Source organism: Parasteatoda tepidariorum, chromosome 5 (genome assembly GCF_982258835.1).
Source record: "Parasteatoda tepidariorum strain Cologne lab strain chromosome 5, Ptep-v5.0, whole genome shotgun sequence".
NCBI lineage: Eukaryota > Metazoa > Arthropoda > Arachnida > Araneae > Theridiidae > Parasteatoda > Parasteatoda tepidariorum.
In genome coordinates, this window is record NC_141759.1 from 120,023,387 (window position 1) to 120,042,961 (window position 19,575).

Sequence of the window (19,575 nt, forward strand, 5' to 3'; positions counted from 1 at the left end):
AACCCTTTTCTGCCACATTTGTGGCAGAAATTCAGAAAATGACATAAAAGTAAGTACTGAGATTGACATATAATGAATAATTCATAGAAAAAACAATTAAATGTTAAACAAAGTACAATTTATTTACAAAATTATCACCATTCAAAATCAAATATTACATTGTTTGCACTCTGCAGTAATATATAACAACAGACAAGTTCTGATGCAGTTTCTAAACCTAAACAATTTCTCAATTTGCTATGCACTAATGAGAAATTTGTGAAGATTCTCTAAATCCAGCAGAACAAGCTGGCACTGCCATCCACAAAAGATTCAAACTGTTACTGTTATAATAATTGGATTGTTGCCATGCAAATTATGGCTTGGAAAAGAAAAAAAAACTATTTGAAAATAGCTCTATTCAGTTATGTTAAGAGTTAAATGATAATAATTACTGAATTTCAGAATTTAATATAATAAACTAAAATCTAGTACAGTACACTCTCGATTATCCGTGCTCATTCCGGAGTCACACAAAAAATATAAATAGAAGCATTTTCAAGATTAAAAATATTTGATTCATGAAGTTATAACACTACCAAATTTTTGGAAGCAATATTCGTTATTGGATTGCAGTATATGGAATATCAGCAGCATGGTCAAAGGTAAAATCGTCTATGTTATCACGATCTTGGAGAAAGATCATACCGCTTGATGAACAATCCTCTTCAGATGTTCAAGAAAAATATGATAACTGTATTCTCGAACTAGCAAAAGAAATCGAAGGTTTCGAAATTCTTGATGAAGAAAATTTAGAAGATTGGTTTCAAAGTGATGCATGTGAGCCTGGCTTCCAGTATTTGACTGATGAAGACATCGTTATGTTGTTAAATCAAATAGTGATGATAGTAACTGATACAGAAGATGTAGTAAATGAGGGAAATACAATTTCTCATTCTGCTGCTCTGTGGAAACTTTATTAGATTATATGGGAGGATTTGATTACAGTGACATTACTGCTGTTCGTAAAATATGTGTATATGGCGAAGACGCATTACACATTTTTTAATAAGGAAAATTCCTAGTTTGATGTTATGCATGCAAATGTCAGTAATTTTTATATTTTTTGTACTGATATTGAATTTTTCTTTAATAAAAGGAGTTTTCGGATTATCCGTGTTTTTCTATTGTCCGTGCGACCTGTCCCTGTGATTAACCCGGATAATCGGGAGTGCACTGTATTTATATTTATTATTACATTACTTTATTCTTCATTTTATATAAATATTTGATATACTGCACTCTTTATATTTAATAAAAACAAAATAATATATATTTACAAACAATGGATTAAAAAGTTTGTTACTGTTACATGGAGTTAAATTTTTCAGTTTACTTAAACAAAATATCATTAAGCAATTACTAGAACTAATAAAGAAGTTTTTTTCAGTTTCTGCCACTGGCATGGCAAAAACCGGTTTCTGCTGGCAAAAAGCCAATCCTGCTTACAATGTGGGTTGATACATAAACACATGCATAAGAAATGTTAACAAATTAATGCAGATGATAATTTAAGAAACAAAAGCATATTTTCTCTGCGATATTTGAGCAATATTACTCAAATAATTTATAAGAGATAAAAATTAACCTTCTTTCATTTTATATCTCAGAAATTTATGAAACTTACTATACATGATAAACTAAAGATTGAATTTTTAAAAAAAAAACTATCCTATTAAAATTATTCTAAAATGATAAACGAAAGAAATTATCTTTAGATATTTAAATAGCTGCTAAATAAGTTTTAGATATAAAGCAAACAGTGAAAATAAAATAAAAATTCAATTGTATGCCTGATTAAATTATTAAAACCCCATTATTTTGTGTCAAAAAATTCATTTTTACCCATTTAAGGATATGTTTCTTCAGAGAAAGAATGCTTTTGTGGTTGATTTCTAGCTTAAATTATCCTCTGAACTAAATACTCTGGTTTGGCCTATGAAAACTGCATTTTTTTAAAAGTAAAAATTTGATCATTACACACAAGTTATTTAGGGTGTAATGTTTTTTGATGCTTACACATTTAATGTAAATAAATTTTATTTTGGTAAAATCTAAGTGGATTAATAAACTAAAATGCAGTATGTTATTAAGTATAACAAAAAAAGTAATATTTAATTATGCAACATTTAAACTGGACATTTTTTTCAAAACTAATAAAAAAATTTAAGACCGTAAGTTACAGTCAAAATATTTGAAATTTCAATAGAGGGAATTTTCAACTTATACAAACCTTTTACTTCCAGTTCTTTTGTGTCATAATCCGGCATTGAACCTGTAGGTTCACTTTGAATTATCCTGATTCTGATTCCCCTTTCAGTTCCAGCTTTCATCAGATCGCTAAATATTTTGTCTCCCTTTAAAACAAATGAAGAAAAAAAATTATTATGCATAATATTTTAACTAAGACAGATAATATTTTAATGATTAAAGCAATCTTTTGCCTTTAAATTTCAAGTAGAAATGGTAAATGTAATATAACAAAAACTTTAGACAAAGAAATTCAACATGCATTTAACTAATGAAAACAAATTAATTAAAGATTTATAACAAACAAAGCTGCTTTCACTGGCCATGCAGAGAAAAAGGCAGGCTACAATGTGTAAACAAAAAACTACAGAAAAAAAAGTAAATAATTGAACTGCATTCCTTCACTGCATTTCACGGTTGCCAAGCAAATCTGGAAAAAAATTCCCTTTATACACAATACATTAAGAGGAAACACAATAATTACTGTGTTCTTGTGTGAGCTATATTGGGCTAACTATACTAAATTTAATTGCTGCAAAAACTTAGAGGGAAAGAAAGGAACGGCTGAAAATACTTAAACAATGCTATATTAAATTAAATAGAAGTTTAGTATAATTGAAATATCATGATTAAATATCCTATAGATTATGCTTTGAGTGGTCACCATTTTTTTAAAAAACAAAAATAAGAAACAAAATTCCCTGTATTTTCCCAGTTTGCAAAAAAATAAATAAATAAATAGAAAAAAAAACTCAAAATTCCTGGCAATTTCCATGTTATTTTAAGTTGTTGATTTAAATTCCCTGTATTTTCCAGGTTCTCCCTGTGGAGTGTCAACCCAGGAATATTAAGAAATTCAGGCCAGCTACACTTTTTCCAATGGCAGAAATAATCGGTATTCACCGGTCCGAACTAAAAATAATTTATCTTAAATAAACTTGAAAACAATTAAATAATTTTAATCTCTCAAGAAGTACCCACAGTGTACTGAATCTTTTGCATTGATAGCTTAAAATCAAGTTAGTTTCGGATAAAAGTGTAGGTTATGATTCAAAGTACTCGATTAAAGGTTTGAGTTATAGATGTACAGGTTATGAAGAATTGATGGTTATTCATAAGGTTGAACTGCCCTCTAAGAAAACCCAAATTTCTCAAATGCTCCACCTCAGGATATTGAAAGCATTCATTTATTTTTACTTTTTTATTTTTCTATTCCGATTTTTTTGTTACAAGGCATGGTCTGCCCTTTTCACTGCTAAAAATGTGTCTTTGATTAATTGTTTTCAATAGTTTAGTATGTGATGATTTCTATTTCACTATTGTCTACTTATTAAACTATAAATAGATTTTTTTTTACAAATTTTTTTCATAATTTATAATTCTTTTTATAAAAAACTTCTTTACTTGATACTCTTTGAGATACACATATTTATGAATTTAAAGTATATACAGTAAAACCTGTCTATAACGATACTGTAGGGACCTAAATAAAATATTGTTATAGGCAGGTTATCGTTATAGACAGGTGTGAAATTTAAAAGTATACGTTTAAAACTAATGATAAATTAAACTTCTTTTATAGGCTCCAAATGAAAATTTTACTTAGAATTATGAAACAGCACACAAGAAAAATTTACTTACAATTTTATGAATCAAAACAGAAATTATTTAGAAAAATAATCGGTTAGTTTTGTTTGTTTATTTTTGGAAGCAATTGCCATTTCCATGCACATAGATTTCAGTCCATCTAATGAATTCAAATGAACATCAGTTACATTTGGTAATGTTGCAACAAAATCTTGCGAAGTGTTAATTAGCAATATGGCATTCTCGGGTGAAATTTGAGTCCTGTTTTGAGAACACTCAGCTGCTTCTTCCTCATCACTTTGATCACCCGGGATAACTTCTGCTAAAATCGCTATTGAATAGGAATTCCCCTCTTGTCGTGTCGCATCGATGTCTCGTCAGTTTGTCACACGTTTTTCTGACGAAGCTCTCTCCCTCCTACAATACCCCTTCACCAATTTCTACTGCTCTAATTTCCCCTAAAAGTGGCTTTTTTTTCTCAGAAACAACGAAAGAATATTACATACAAAGGAGATGGAAAAAAAATGAAAAAAAAAAACATTTTGTTATCTCACATTTAGGCTCGATGGGGAGTCGTTTTCCAACGGTAGAAAAATCGGAATAGAACTATCAACTATCAAAAGAGGAAAAATTATCGTTGCAGACATGTTTAACTGAAAAGTGGTTATCGCTATAAACAGGTTAAAAATACATTGAGTAAATAGGAATTTCACCGGGACCTCAAGGAAATATCGCTATAGACAGGTTTATCGTTATAGACAGTATCGTTATACACAGGTTTCACTGTATATATATATATAGCGCACATCCATTTCGGGCCCATCCTTGGTAACTAACAAAATCAAACACACTTCAGTAATGCAGCAAGAACGCACTTTAATACAAAAATCCTCTAATTACGCTTTTAGCTCAATTTGCGCTTTTGTTTTCATTTTTTGCAACCTGGCAATCTTGTTATGAAAATATTTTAAATCATTTTTGAAAAATTTCCTGTTCATGTAAGTTTATTTGAATTCGCTACTCTCTTTTTTTATTTCATTTCATGTTTTATTCTGTTTTTTCTTTATATTTTCTTTTCTGTTTTTACGTGATATTTTTACTTATTGTGTTCTATTTTGTTTGCTGTAATTTTTTTGTAAAATTTTTTGAGTGCTCCTCACACTATTGTATTAATATATTTTGCTTTGGCTATATTGATACAATATTAGAAAGCACCCTGTTTTGAGGATATAATTGTGTGTGCTGATAAAGAGATTATATCTTTTATTTTCTGGATTTTTTTAAAAATTTTGTCATTTTTTCTGAATTTTTTTCCAGCTTCTTGTTATTTTTATCATTATTTTTCTTATATTTTTTCCCCATCTTTCCCTGCTCTGTAATTTTTCTCTTATTTTCTCTACATTTTGAACTTATTTTATGAGTTCTATTTACTTGCAACTTAAGCGCAATAAATAAAACTTATTGTTTTTCTTAATTTTCTTTGTGTTTTTTGTATTTATTATGCTATATACATACATACATATATACATACATATATATATATATATATATATATATATATATATATATATATATATATATATATATATATATATATATATATACATATATATATATATATATATATATATATATATATATATATATATATATATATATATATATATATATATATGTAAAAGAAATTAAATATGAAATGCAACAAGTTGTTAAAATATAAGAAAATAGAAAAAATGCAAACAGAAATATAATTATATATAAATAAATGGAAAAAAAATTCTTTTTATTTGAAACTAAAATGAAATACATACTTGCCAAGAAGAAGGATCCGGATCATCCGGTTGAATATCTTGTCCTTTTAGTGTTGAATAGAATGTAGCGATATCAATGGATCTTTCTGCCAAGGAGATGAGTTGGGACCAGCTTTCAAAAACAGAAACATGAATCGTTTCACCGGCAGCGAAAGTCAGGTTTTCAGGTATGCTTTCCAGTAAGGTGATGCTGTTATAAAAGAAAAAGCCTTTTTTCAAAGACATAGTAAACTCAATTCAAACAGGAAAGTCTAGGAAAATAAAATCTAAATAAATATCATGTTGAATTGTATAAAACCAGAATCTACCTAATGGCTTTAACAAAAGTATAATAAATATTATTTTAAATTTTATTAAACCAGAATTTACCTAAAGGCTCTAATACAGGTAAAAGTCCTTATGGGGTTGAAATTTTGCAGAGGTTAAAATGCGAATAGTTTCGGTAAATGAAAATATTTTTTTGCTTAGAAATTTCTGTAATGAGATAACATAAAGTGATATTTAATGTCAGAAAATGTATGGGATTCCATCCTAAAAAGAGTGGTTAGTTGCTAACTTCTCAATTAACCAATAATAATTAATAACAATAATAAAATAATAATTCACTCTCAGTTTCGCTTGACTGGCCCTTATCATTATGAATGATGATCAAAAATGAGAGCTAAATTGAAAATATGGAACATTTTTCAAATGTAATCACAACAAAACTTTGTTGAATTAAAGATTCACACACAAAAGAATTAAAGATTGATTTCAAATAATAGGAAAATATTTAGAAGAAATTAATTACATATATTACTGAAAATGATACCTTGAAAATTTTCTGTACAAAAACTCGATAACAAGATATCAATTTATATACTACATATTTAATATAAATTTTTGAACTAAGGTTTATAATTAAATTACCTGCCAATAAAACACACTTTCATAGTACTAATTTAAGAAAAAACTTAGCTCTTACAACACTCGCGATATTGGGTTTAAAAATCGTGTGAATATGAATCGCACTCTTTGATTTTAGAATGCAAATCACAAGATTGGATTTTTGAACCGCATAAATGCGAATTGCGATACATGATTATTAGATCCTGTGTATACCAATAGAGACATAGGATTTTAAACTCGTGTGAATACTAACAGCGATATTGGATTTTCAAATCACGTAAATAGGAATCCCGATGTATGATTTTTAAACCGCGTGAATACAATTCGCAATAACTAACTGTTAAATCTGGCAAATGCAAAAATCATTGTTAGATATTAAAATCACGCGAATATAAATCGCAATATCAGTGGATTCCAGCATCAAATATTAAATCAATAAAAATTCAACAAACAAAAGAAAGAAAATTGTGACAGAGTCATGTGCATGAAAACGTTTTGTTAATGTGATTTAGAGAAGGTTTCAAAATTTAAATTTTAGATTGTAGAACTCATTCTTACTTTAAATTTTTGATTCGTTGGATTACATGTTTTGACTCATGGAAGTACACGAATCAATCAGAATTCCAGGGTCATGTGCATGAAAACGTTTTGTTAATGTGATTTAGAGAAGGTTTCAAAATTTAAATTTTAGAACTTATTCTTACTTTAAATTTTTGATTCGTTGGATTACATGTTTTGACTCATGGAAGTACACGAATCAATCAGAATTCCAGGGTACACCCGGAATAACATCACCCCTGAATCAAGCTGCAAAACATGAGTAGTTAAGACTTCTGTCAGTGGTGGCTTGAAGCCCACCCTGCTTCAGATTGATAAGTTAAGACTTGTTAGGTAAGTAAACCAGTAAAGACTGTATGGCTGACTTCATCGCCATCATCATGCCATTGGTCAGAATTCTCATTTATGTCATGAATGGATGGTTGACAATGCACAGATGGTGAGAGAGGTTTAAATTCGTTGTAAGACTTATCAGTTATTTAAAGGTAATATTATACTTGCTCCTACATATAAGATAAAAGCATTGCATTAATTCTATGTTTGGCAGGTAATGATTTGAGAGATGATGGGGGGCTAGCCAGGTCATTAATTACATGAATGAATCTTGAAAAACCTTCACTTAAAGGAACGATTAAATTTATAAATCAGTTTGAAAAATGTGTGTATATCAAATCTCCTAGTACTGTCGATCTCACCACAATAATTATATGATGCTTACAACCAGGGTTGGAGTTTTTGCCGGCAAAAAGGGGTTTTTGCCAGGACAGTGGCAAAAACCTGGTAAAAACCGGCAAAAACTGGTAAAAACCGGCAAAAACCAAATTATCTAAATTGCTGATTAAATATTATTACAAAATAATTGAAACAAATTTAAATCAATCATAAGGAATAATAATTTTGATACATTACATGAAAAAATTATTTTTAACATATTAATAATTAATATAAGGGTAATAATTTTTAAAAGATTGAAAGTTTTTGATCTCCTTTCATTTTAGAATCCTAAAATATGTTTTTTTACAAATAAATATTATTATTTGTATAATATTATTTATTATAAAAAATTATTATTTGTACAATAATTAACTACACATGTTGATAAGATATTTTATGCTTTAAATTATAGTTATATTAATTTAAAATAAGTTCATTTCACTGGAAAAAAGAGAATAATCACAAATTTTCCAATCAATAATGTTTTAAACTACTAAAATGATATATTATTACATTATCATTTAATTATGGAATAATAATTTTGCTAATTTTTTTGTAACTATTTATATTCATTAAATATATTTCAATTTTAGGAATAATTTTGTATCAAAAATGTGTTTTTGTCCTCTCATCTTGGAAAATATAGGTTTTTGCCACTTTTTGCCAATTTGCTTGGCAAAAACCTGTTTTTGCCAGGACGGTTTTTACCGGTATTTACCATGGTTTTTCCCACCTGCGGCAAAATCTTGCCAACCCTGCTTACATCAATTAAAGGTTGAAATTAAAAACACATTTTTTTCTTTCGCTACAATGCCCAGTTTTAAATAATAATAAAAAAACAAAGGAGCTGATCACGTAACAAACAGTATGAATGAAATCATATTTAACTTCAAAAGTACCTAATTGCATATAGCTTCCAACACATTAGGAAAAAATTTCAGCTAATTTTACCAAATTTCATAGTTGTTACATAATATTTTTTATATAGGGAATTGTAGGGATTTTTATTGTCATCAAAATACAAACATTTTAATACACTAATTACTATAAATGACCTGCAATATTTTCCAATTTATGAATGGCATTAAATGAATATAAATTTTTCTTTTAATATTAACTTTAACTTTTAATTTTAAATAGCACTAAACAAGTAAATCATCATTGATAATTAAAAAAATTTATAATTTAAAAAAAGAATTTTGCATAAAAATAAATTGAAATTTTTAGAAGAAAAAAGTTTTAAACTGATTACTACAAGTAAGGCTCACTCCATTATGCACTAATAATACTTATTTAAATATTCTAGCAAGCAATAAATTGCATTATAATTGTATTCAAATAGGAATTTTTTTTCCTCAAAAATTTACTCAATTATAGGGAATTTTCTAAAATATACAAGTAGACCAGGAGAAAATGGGAAAATCCAGTAGAGTTGGCAGCTATGAGATGTGTGCACTAAAATAAGGTAACAAGTTAAAGAATGAAATAAATGATTAATTTTAGTCTTGATAATGCCTCTTAATGAATGAGAAACTGGAACTTACGCACATGGACTCGAACAATTTTTATATTGAGCATCATAATCTCCAAGGGCCATGACTTCAACTGATTTTACTTCGTCCTGTCCTATAAGGGGTAAAAGCACGACGAGTATGATGAGGACCAGTATGATGGTGATGGGAATACATGATGGTTTTAACCATCCCTTCCATTTTTTTTCTTCTGTCTCAGGCTTCAGCATGTAGCGAGAGTCAAAAAACTGCAGCTCAAACTCACCAACGTCAAGCTTTCCAGTACGCTCAACGACAGTCTGTTAATGAAAGAAATAAAAAGAGTCAACATTCAAGCATTTTTAAAAATAAAGAAAGCAGTAGCATTTAAGTACCAAAGAGAAAAAGTCTGAGCCTTTCTAAGTCAGAAATAAGATTGGCATTTTAACCGGAAGAAACCTAGAAAGGCGCTAAAAGAAACTTGGTGGGGGGTTGGGGAACAGAAGAAACTGAACAAAATGGAAGAAACTAAAGATGGCCAATGCAATTGTTTACAAACAGTAAGAATGATGGATGAATTCGAATCAGTCTATATGAATTGTGCATCCAACTTGCACCGATCACAGTGCTGATGTAAAATATCCTCAGTGGTAGATGGATCATGGATCCTTTACCATCAGGCTAACCGTGGTTTTCCTCTCCTTGTGATGTAAATGAGGGTTAGTTCCATCAAAAAGTCCTCCAAGAAGACAAATATCTCCCAACACTTGATCCAGGAGTTTCCTTGTTTTCTGGATTGGGTTCAAAATGATAAGTCTATGGAGTTGAACATTAGTAGTCGTAAACTTACAATAATTGGGCCAGCTGTTCAATGACGGTTATATATATATGTGAAAAGGTTATTTATATATATATATATATATAAGAAAACAAAATTAAAAGAATAACTTATCCCTTTTTTTTAAAAAGAGACTTTTTTCATACTGAACTAAATTATTTTAGTTTCCCATGAATCCCAACTTCCTTCCAAATAAAGGCAAACACAGACACAACAAGTGTAACAATTACTATGACTGGTTTCCAATGTTGTTCATTGAGTCATATTTCAATTGCTCACTCCCAAAGCTATCTGCAGAAATCCCTTCTTCTAATTTTTATTAGGGTTAAAAATTCTCCTCCCCATTCACTATTCATCTGCTCAGATATTTTTAACATGTATAAGTTCCTACAATCTTAAAATAAATAAGTGTAGTCTTTAACTATCATTTGTGCTTGGGATTGAAATTTTTAGTCATGCTTAAAAAAATTTAAAATGTTTTAATTTGTTTCTAATCCTGCATTTTTATGTTCTAAGAAGAAAAACTAAGTTCTAAAAAAAGTAAAAGAAAATTTGTTGAAAGTGAAATTGGAAGCATTAAAAAAAACAGGATAACTCTTAAGAATCTTGCAGCTAAATACTAAGTAGTTTAAGTCACGGTAGGTGATTGGCGGAGAGCAAAAGAAGTTAACTAGAAGAGCATTCTGCTAACAAGTGGTCTAATTTGTCTTGAGAAAAAAAATCCTTAAAAAAATTTGAGTATGAAAAAACTGGTGTGGCACTTTATATATAGTTAACACATCAGAGCCAAAAAAATATACCTTTTTTCAGGTCCGATTCCTCAAGAATAAGCTTTGTTGTTTCGAGGGTGATGAAAACTTGATAAAGGAAATTAAATATTGCAGAAAAGCGTAAAAAATTACAATCTTACAGAAGACCAGCTTTACAGTAGCAATGAAAATTGTCTCAATTTGAAACTGCTACCATCGAAAATACTTACGTCACGAGAAGACAGTTTTCTTTTTATAATTATAAAATAAGGTTTTACTTTACACCTTTACTTAAAGGACTATAGTTACTTTAATTCCTTCTTTCCAAACACTGTTTTATAGGTTTCAAATATTCAAAAATGACGTTTTTTAAAAAGCTTGAAATTGATTCTATTATTTAAATTAGCTTCTAGTTATAAACTCTTTAAAATTGATTTAATATTTGACATTTTTTTTTGAAACAATAAAAGTTTTTTCCGTTTTTTCAGCTTGAGTTGAAGAAATCAATTTCCAACAGGGTAATCTTTCCCATGGTTTTTTATCAATAAGGAACAAACGTGACACCTCTGGTCACTAATTTACAATTCAGGAGCTTTTAATAACCATCTCTGTCTTTTGCAGATTTTCCATTAGACTGTAGTTGATCCCAATTATAACACAAAGCACTTATTTATTTAAAAATTTTCTACCTAAAATTTTAAAAAAAGACAAGAATCAAGTTTTTTTTAAGTTAGAAAATGCCAAACAGGAGAGTGGATTGTTAAAGACCTATTCAACTCAACTTTCAACTCATGGATTGGACAATCACTTGTTTGAAAAGCTCAGTTTATAATTTAAACTTTGCTTAATATGAATTGATTTAAACCACAAAAGTTTAAAAAAAATAAGTAAGATTTATTTTAAGATATTTTCAGTAAAAAAAAAATAATAGATTCACTCTAATAAATAAAATTACGAAAATATTTTTAGAAGCATTTGCATAGATACTGAATAATAAGGAACAGATTTTTTAAAAAAAATACAAATTCATATCTAGCAATGTACAGCCTAACTTTAAAAATAGGCATCTATTATTTCCTATATTTTGAATATGTATTGTGTATTGACATTAAAAATGTAAGTATAAAAATTAATTTTCTTTTATCTTGCAACATTTTAAATCACGTCAAATTTTAAAACTTAATAAAATAAAGCTATAATTTTAATCAAATATTATTTGGTTTTCGTTTTTAATTAATATTTTATAATTCTCTAAATGTCATTATAATTTTACTGAGTCTATTAAAAAACAATATAACTTTTAGCTTAAATATGCATAAATTCTGTCTCTAAATTAATTTAGTAAAGACTTAATAACTGTGTACTACTATACTATATTTACTAGATATTCATTTAATAATTCAATTTAAAAAATAAAAAAAATTTAACACTAAGATAGCCATTCTGTTTGCATTTTATTGAACAGGGGTATCCACAGACAATAAAAATAAAAAAACAGATAATTTATTTACCATATATATATATATATATATATATATATATATATATATATGTATATAAATATGGTAAATAAAATAAAACTGAAATAAATACTAGGTAAGCTCTAATGATGAATAATAATAGGTAGAAGCATAACCATTTGTATGAAATTAAGATAATAGGTACTAACTTTTCAACAGACTTGTAGTTGATTTCACTTAATAGGTAGAACTCATTTTTAAATGTGTAAAATTTCAACCCAGAGAAATTATTTAATTCTATTTTTTTAAAAATAAAATTTTAAAAAAAATATAGAAACACAAAGAATTAAATATATATACAATTTCAGAGACGGATGGCTGTTTCCGCATCACTTTCAACACAAAATCATTTCCCTGCTACTTTTCTACTATAAAAAAATGACTGTAGCCATCTGATACTTTTAAGTAAACATACTTTTTCTGAATAAATTGTCTTTCAATAGCCTTCAATTTCAAAAACCTTAAATTTAAGATATTTTTTATGAGATTTTTGACATTTATTTAATGAAATTAAATGAGAAGAAATAAAACATTCTTTCTATTATTGAAAAATACTAAGTTAAAATGAATGCATAGATTAGTAACTTGATTAGAACAACTTTTTAATACGCCAAGTATTTTAAATTTGTATATTGCAATAGTATACTCTAAAAGATGAACAATTCTTATTGACAAACAGGTATTTTTGTTATGATAACACTTACAACAATTTTATTTCACTTAAGTATATATTGTCGAAACTTGTAACACTTTATTTTACTTTAAAATGAAATGTAATAAAATTGAAACGATTCAATTCATTAACACAAAGTATAATATATGATGATTATTTGAACAACATTATAGAAATAAGGCAATAACTGATCATTAAAGTTATCATATGAGAAAATCCTAATATCTTAGCAAAAATTAATAAAAATTATCAATGCAAAATGATTATCAAAAGTTTTCACAGAATAAATATGTTATACCACAAAATTTACTATACTGTAACTGATTAAATATATTAATTATTATGAAAGATACAACCTTCTATCTTGATCAGAAACAAAAAATTTCGATTTTCCAATAATTAAAATGTACTATTTTTAAAAAGTTGAAGCATCATAATGGATATGAAACAAAAATAAACTATGCGACACCAGCTGTTAATTTTATGCTACGTACAAATTTTATTTATCATCAGATGATTAACATTTACAAACAAAACAACGTTTTTCGCAATCAAAATAATAATTTATTTATTTTATAGAAAAGCTTCCGGCTTTCTATTTTTGTTAAGTTAAAGTATCCATAAGATTTTCTTAGCCGAGCGATCCTTTTCTAGTCAAATTTTTTATAGGACCATTCCTACTGCCTTCCAGTTTTTTTTGCATGCCTTTCGCAGCCATACGAATGCATCCTGTGAGAAGGGCTCGTTTTAAATATAGAAGTAGCGAGTTTGGCATCAGCGCCCCCGGGCACAGAAATATTTCAGACTTCAATGTGTCATACTGTTTAAAATCGAACTAAAAAATTTAATATACATAAAACAAAGCATTTTTTAAAACATGCAATAATTTTAACAAATTTAAACACATTTTAATTACCCTAAAAACTCAATGTACCAAGTGTAATCTTCAAATAATAAAATAATTTTCAAAATCATGAAAGCTAATTAGAATAATTAAGTAAAAAAAAAACACATAAAGATATAACAAGACTCCAAATCCCTTGGGGCCAGAATTCTTGAGGGGCATTGAGAGATGTAAATGTGATTAAGATTTTCTTTATTTTCCCCTTAAAATTATGCACAATGATAATGAGATAAAATTATGAGAAAAATGTCTTAATAGAGAGTGGAATAAAATGTTAAACGAAAAATTAATTCAATAATACGCATAAGTTCTGTACGTGACATCGATCATGATGTATGTAGAGTACGTATACTAATACGAAATACTTTCCAACACTATTTCTAGAGTATAATTTTCATTTAGCATTTAGTTTAAAAATTCTACTGACAAACTTTCTATTAATTTGACACCTATTTTTAGTTATATAAAGTTTGAGTAACGAACTTACATTTTAATATACGATAAATTGTTTTGTAGGCATTTTTGTTACTCTGGGAAGAGAAGACATCACTATTTGTTTGCCGGTATTTTAGATTTTTTTTAAGGAAATAACATAATTTAATCAAACTTTCTTTCTTTTTCTTTTTACGAAAGAAGATAATTTGAACTCTGTCAGTACTACCATCATCTTTCAAATTTTAGTATGTATATATAGATATATATTTAGTACATATGTATCATTTAATATTATGTATTGTTTAGTATTGTGTACATTTATATCTACGATATTAATTTACACTTTAATGTGACTTTAAAATTACAAAGCTATGAAAGGATAGGTCGGTAAAAAAGGTTTTAAAAAATTGCGAACTATTGCAGTTGTTTTTAAATTGGTTTCCCCATACTTTTAAAATACATTTATCGTATATATTTATGAAATGTTTTACAAATTATTTTAGTTTTATATTTAAAAGTGAGTATTTCATTTTATAAAAAAAATAAGTAACTGGAATGTAAAGTACCTTTAACAAACATGTAATGTAGTTTTAATAGAATTTATTTATCACACTTTGATATATTTCATTTTTAGCATAAACTTTTTATTTTTAGTATAAACATTCAAATTGCATAATTTTATTTGTTAATAGAGAGTGAAATACATTCAAACTTTGAAACATCAGAAACATCAGAAACTTATGTGGGGAGTAACCAAATGATGAAGGATGCACTTTTGCATATAAAATGAAGCTTCTTTCTTTTTACTTTACTTTTTAATTCTTTGATTTTTTAAAATTTCGCTCGCATTTTAAAAATAGAAAACGCATTAATAATGTTTTTCTTTTCAAGATGATGCAAAAGCATTTATTCAAATTCTTTTTTTTTTTTTTGTTAAAAAAATTGTTTATTGTTTGGAAAAATAAATAAAATATACAATTTTCTATTCAATGCAATTTAATTTTAATCACCAAGCTAATCTGAAAGATGTGACACAAAAGTTAATGAAATTAAAAAAAATTAAAAGTATCTTTTTCTTAAAAAAAGCTACAATATTGAATGTATTTTTAAGTTATTTGTTCATATGAAAGCCTAGGCTTAAACAATTGTTTAATAGAACTACACTTTCTAAATCGCACAGAATAGAAAAGAAGTTACATTTTATAAAATTGTAGAGGCCGAAAGATACATAGATTTTGAGTGATACATTTTTTACTTAATGTGTTATAGTTTGCTTAAGTTTTTTAAAAAAATTTTTGAATTCTTCTCAGTCTATTGTATTGATATATTTCGCTATATTGATACAATATTAGAGAGCACTCCTTTTTGGAGGATATAATCGTGTGAGCTGATGAAGAGATTATATCTTTTTCTTTTTTTTTTCTTTTGTGACTTTTTAACATATATTTTTTAAAACTATTTTATTTTAATAATTTTTCTTCTTCTGCTTTCATTAATGTTTCCATTTTTCATATTTTCTCAATATTTTTAACATATTTTATGAGTTCTTCATACTTGAAGCTTATGCGTAGTTAATAAAACCTATTAATTTTCTTCGTTTTTTTCTTTTTATCCCTTTATAATGAGCTATATAGATATATACATATTAATAAATCTATTGATATATTTTTTTCCCTTTTGTTTAAAATCTTTTTGTTTCTTTTTTGTTCTTTTCCTGTTCTCTTTGAACTTTATTCTTATATCATGGGGTACTTGCAACTTTTCTTGCAGCTTGGGGTACTTGCAACTTGCGTAGTTAAAGAGGACGCTATACCACGTAAGAAACTGTTCGTCGGAAATTCTGCTTCATCTCCATAGATGTTTCTGTCGAGAGTAAATCTGATGATGAGAGAATATTTTCAAAATAATAAAATGCAAACAAATTATTGAAGAACTTGCCCACAGCATAATCTTAAATAATCGTCTCACAATTTGTTTGTATTTCGAGAGTTTGACTTACTCTAGGAATGTCAGAACAGACTGATCTCTAAACTTTCAACTTTTATGTTTCAATGGACATGAAACAGAATTTGAGACGAAAAGTTTCTCCCTTGATATAGCGTACTCTAAATAAACTACAAGCTTTTAAATTTATTTTTAATTTTTCTTTCATTCTTTATTGTCGCTTCATTCCTTAATTTATAGATACATAGTACAATATATGTGTAAATAAAAGTTAATAAAAATATTTAAAAAGTAACGAGTAAAAAGTACAAGTAAAAGTACAAGTACTAAACAAAAAAAGTAACGATTTAAAAGTACATTTCTAGGAAATCGAAAATTCAAAGTAACCTAAAATTTTATTGAATAATATTCCTATATTCTCTAATGTTTTTGCAAAATTGTTGTTATTTATTTAATTATTTTTAATTTTGAAAGTTATGGACATTAAATACCCAGGAGCCAAACCAGAAATCAAAATTATCTGTTTACATATAAAAAGGAGCTTAGATTTATGTTAATATTAGAACTATAAAATTTTTTTTTAATTTTGTTTTTATTTTCGGAAGCTTTATTTTATAAATAAATTACCTTGTTCGACAAATTCGATAAACATTACAACTTATGTTAGAAAATAAATTTAAAAAAAATACATTCATATACAGGAAACCCATATAAATCCAATAAACTACAAATTATATTTTGTTTTTAACTATAAATTTTTTTCATTTTGAAATATTTCATAATGGTAATTTTTGGATTTGTAATAACGATGCGCAAATTATGAACAAATGTTTTATTTTAAAATTTTATGAAATAAATAACTAATAACTAATAATCCACGATGTGCAATACTAAATCCAAAAATTATAAACAAATGTTTCATTTTAAAATTTTATGAAATGAATAACTAATACGTTTCGTAATAGTATATATGTTACGTTTAATATAATTCAAAAAAGATATTTTGTTGCAAAATTAAAAAAATTATAATATTTTAGATTTTTTTTAATGCGTACTACATCTCCATTAAATAAAGCATTGTTTTTATAATTTAAAACTTTAACGTTAAAAAATGTAAAACTTGTGTCAAAATTTTTTGTAATAGTAATATGAAATTAGTTACTTAAATTATTTAAAAAAGCATCCAATGCGCACACATTGTTACCAAAATTTTAAATTAACATACTTAAATGAATGAAAAATGTTTCAAATAAATATAAAATGTTATTCTATAAATAGAAAATAATTAGATATTAAAATTTATACGAAATATAAAATTTTTATGAATAATTAGATATTAAAATATTTTAGAAAGCTTACTGAGTTTTAGAAAAAAGTAACGATTTCATTCGACATTTCCGTTACAAATACTTGTACTTTTTCCCTAAAAAAGTAACGAAAGTACAAGTAAAAGTACTAAATTTAAAAAGTAACGAAGTACAAGTAAAAGTACGTACTTTTTACTTGTACCGGCGGTACAAGTAACGAAAGTAAAAGTACTGCCATATATGCATATATATATATATATATATATGTATATATATATATATATATATATATATATATATATATATATATATATATATATATATATATATATATATATATATATATATATATATATATATATATATATATATATATATATATATATATATATATATATATATATATATATATATATATATATATATGTATATGTGTGTGTGTATGTGAGGAATAAGATAAGATGTCATTTTTGCGGAAAAAAGTTGTTTATTATTCCCTGAAACATAATATGAGGGGGGGGATCTTTTTATGGAGACAGATCACGCGAATAACAGCTAATCTACCCAATGCACGAAAAGCATCAATGCTAGAAAATGATGTTCTAACATCTGTATTAGTTTATAGGGTGTGAGCGAGCAGTTGTCCTTAGCATGAAATTGACTTTCTCGAACTTTCGAAAGAGTCCTTCCATGAATTCTTCTTTCCTTCTTTTGAATTTTATCAATTTTTTTTTTAATGAATTACTAATTTGTGGTTCTAAGTTTATTAATTATTTCAAAACTAAGAAAAGTAAAATAAATAAATAAAAATAATGAGAAAATGTCCTTTATCTTTTTTTATCGGATTTTTTTACTTATTTTACTGATGTTTATTTTATTTTACTGAGGAAAAACATTCGATACACTGCAAATCTTGTAAAAAAAATGGGTGGCTTTACCATAAAGTGGTATATCGAATAAATGCTTCTTTCTTACACTAATGGGTGTAAAGTAGTAGCTGCCACAATTCTGTTTCACTTACACCAATTTACGCTTGAGATTCAGAAAATTTGCTTTTACGATACACTATGAAGTAAGCCTCATTCATTTAGGGTGCACATGTATACTCATTCTTGAAATAAAAGTACTTTGTTAACAAAATAGCATTCTTAATAATAACATGATTTAGTTGTTCAAAAACTCTTCCCTTTGTAACTCCTCTGAATAGACACCGTCAGTTCCTAAAGGTACCTGTGAAAACGACGCTTTATTGGCAGAGCAGAGAACTTTTAAGACAATGAATTCTGTTTTGTCACCTTTTCAATTCTATTTTTACTATTTATAAGACACTACAAAAAAGATACTAGTTGTAAAAGAACGGTTTTGGATAGCGAAATTTAAAATTTGTCATGAAGACATGGTACAATCCGAATCCAAAAATTTGTGCATTAGATGGTAATCATAAATCCTTAAAAGTACTCAGATGTGATTTTTGCATATATCTATTAGTTTTAAGATAAAGTGTTAACAATAATAAATACCTGCCATGAAGAAGTATTAAGTAAGAAAAATTAAATTCATTTCTTACTTGGCTTTTGGGTTAACAAGATATTTCATGAACTGTTCTTCGTATTGCACATGCTTTATTTACTCATAGTTTGCTTTTGTTTAAAGGTGTTAGTCTATTAGCTATATGGTTTACAAAACATGTGCTACCATTGTATAATGACAATCCTACTGTAATATCTGGAGCTGCTGTCCTAGAGCTCAGCTCATAATGAAGTGAAACTCAAGTGAGAGAAGCTAAGTTCAGCTCAAAGTTCTGCTTTTGTTTAAGCTGACGATAAAATGTACGATTGTGTTCATTTAGAAGAAGCCTCTACAGATTG

The 19,575-nt window shown here is 26.9% G+C and overlaps 1 protein-coding gene across 6 annotated transcripts in view; it reads right to left on the reverse strand.

Moving 5' to 3' along the window:
• LOC107440320 (5'-3' exonuclease PLD3) overlaps nt 1-19,575 on the reverse strand; it is a 69,895-nt gene that overhangs the window by 17,881 nt on the left and 32,439 nt on the right. For 4 of the 6 annotated variants that reach the window (XM_016053216.5, XM_016053218.5, XM_087165006.1 and 1 more), the window contains 3 exons: nt 9,392-9,657; nt 5,688-5,877; nt 2,273-2,396 (listed from right to left, as the gene is read on the reverse strand). In XM_016053216.5, the coding sequence (XP_015908702.1) occupies nt 2,273-2,396; nt 5,688-5,877; nt 9,392-9,657 (580 nt within the window). Of the gene's footprint in view, nt 1-2,272; nt 2,397-5,687; nt 5,878-9,391; nt 9,658-13,473; nt 13,812-19,575 lie in introns of those variants that run through there. The other 2 variants (XM_016053217.5, XM_071185553.2) reach the window with 1 other exon arrangement.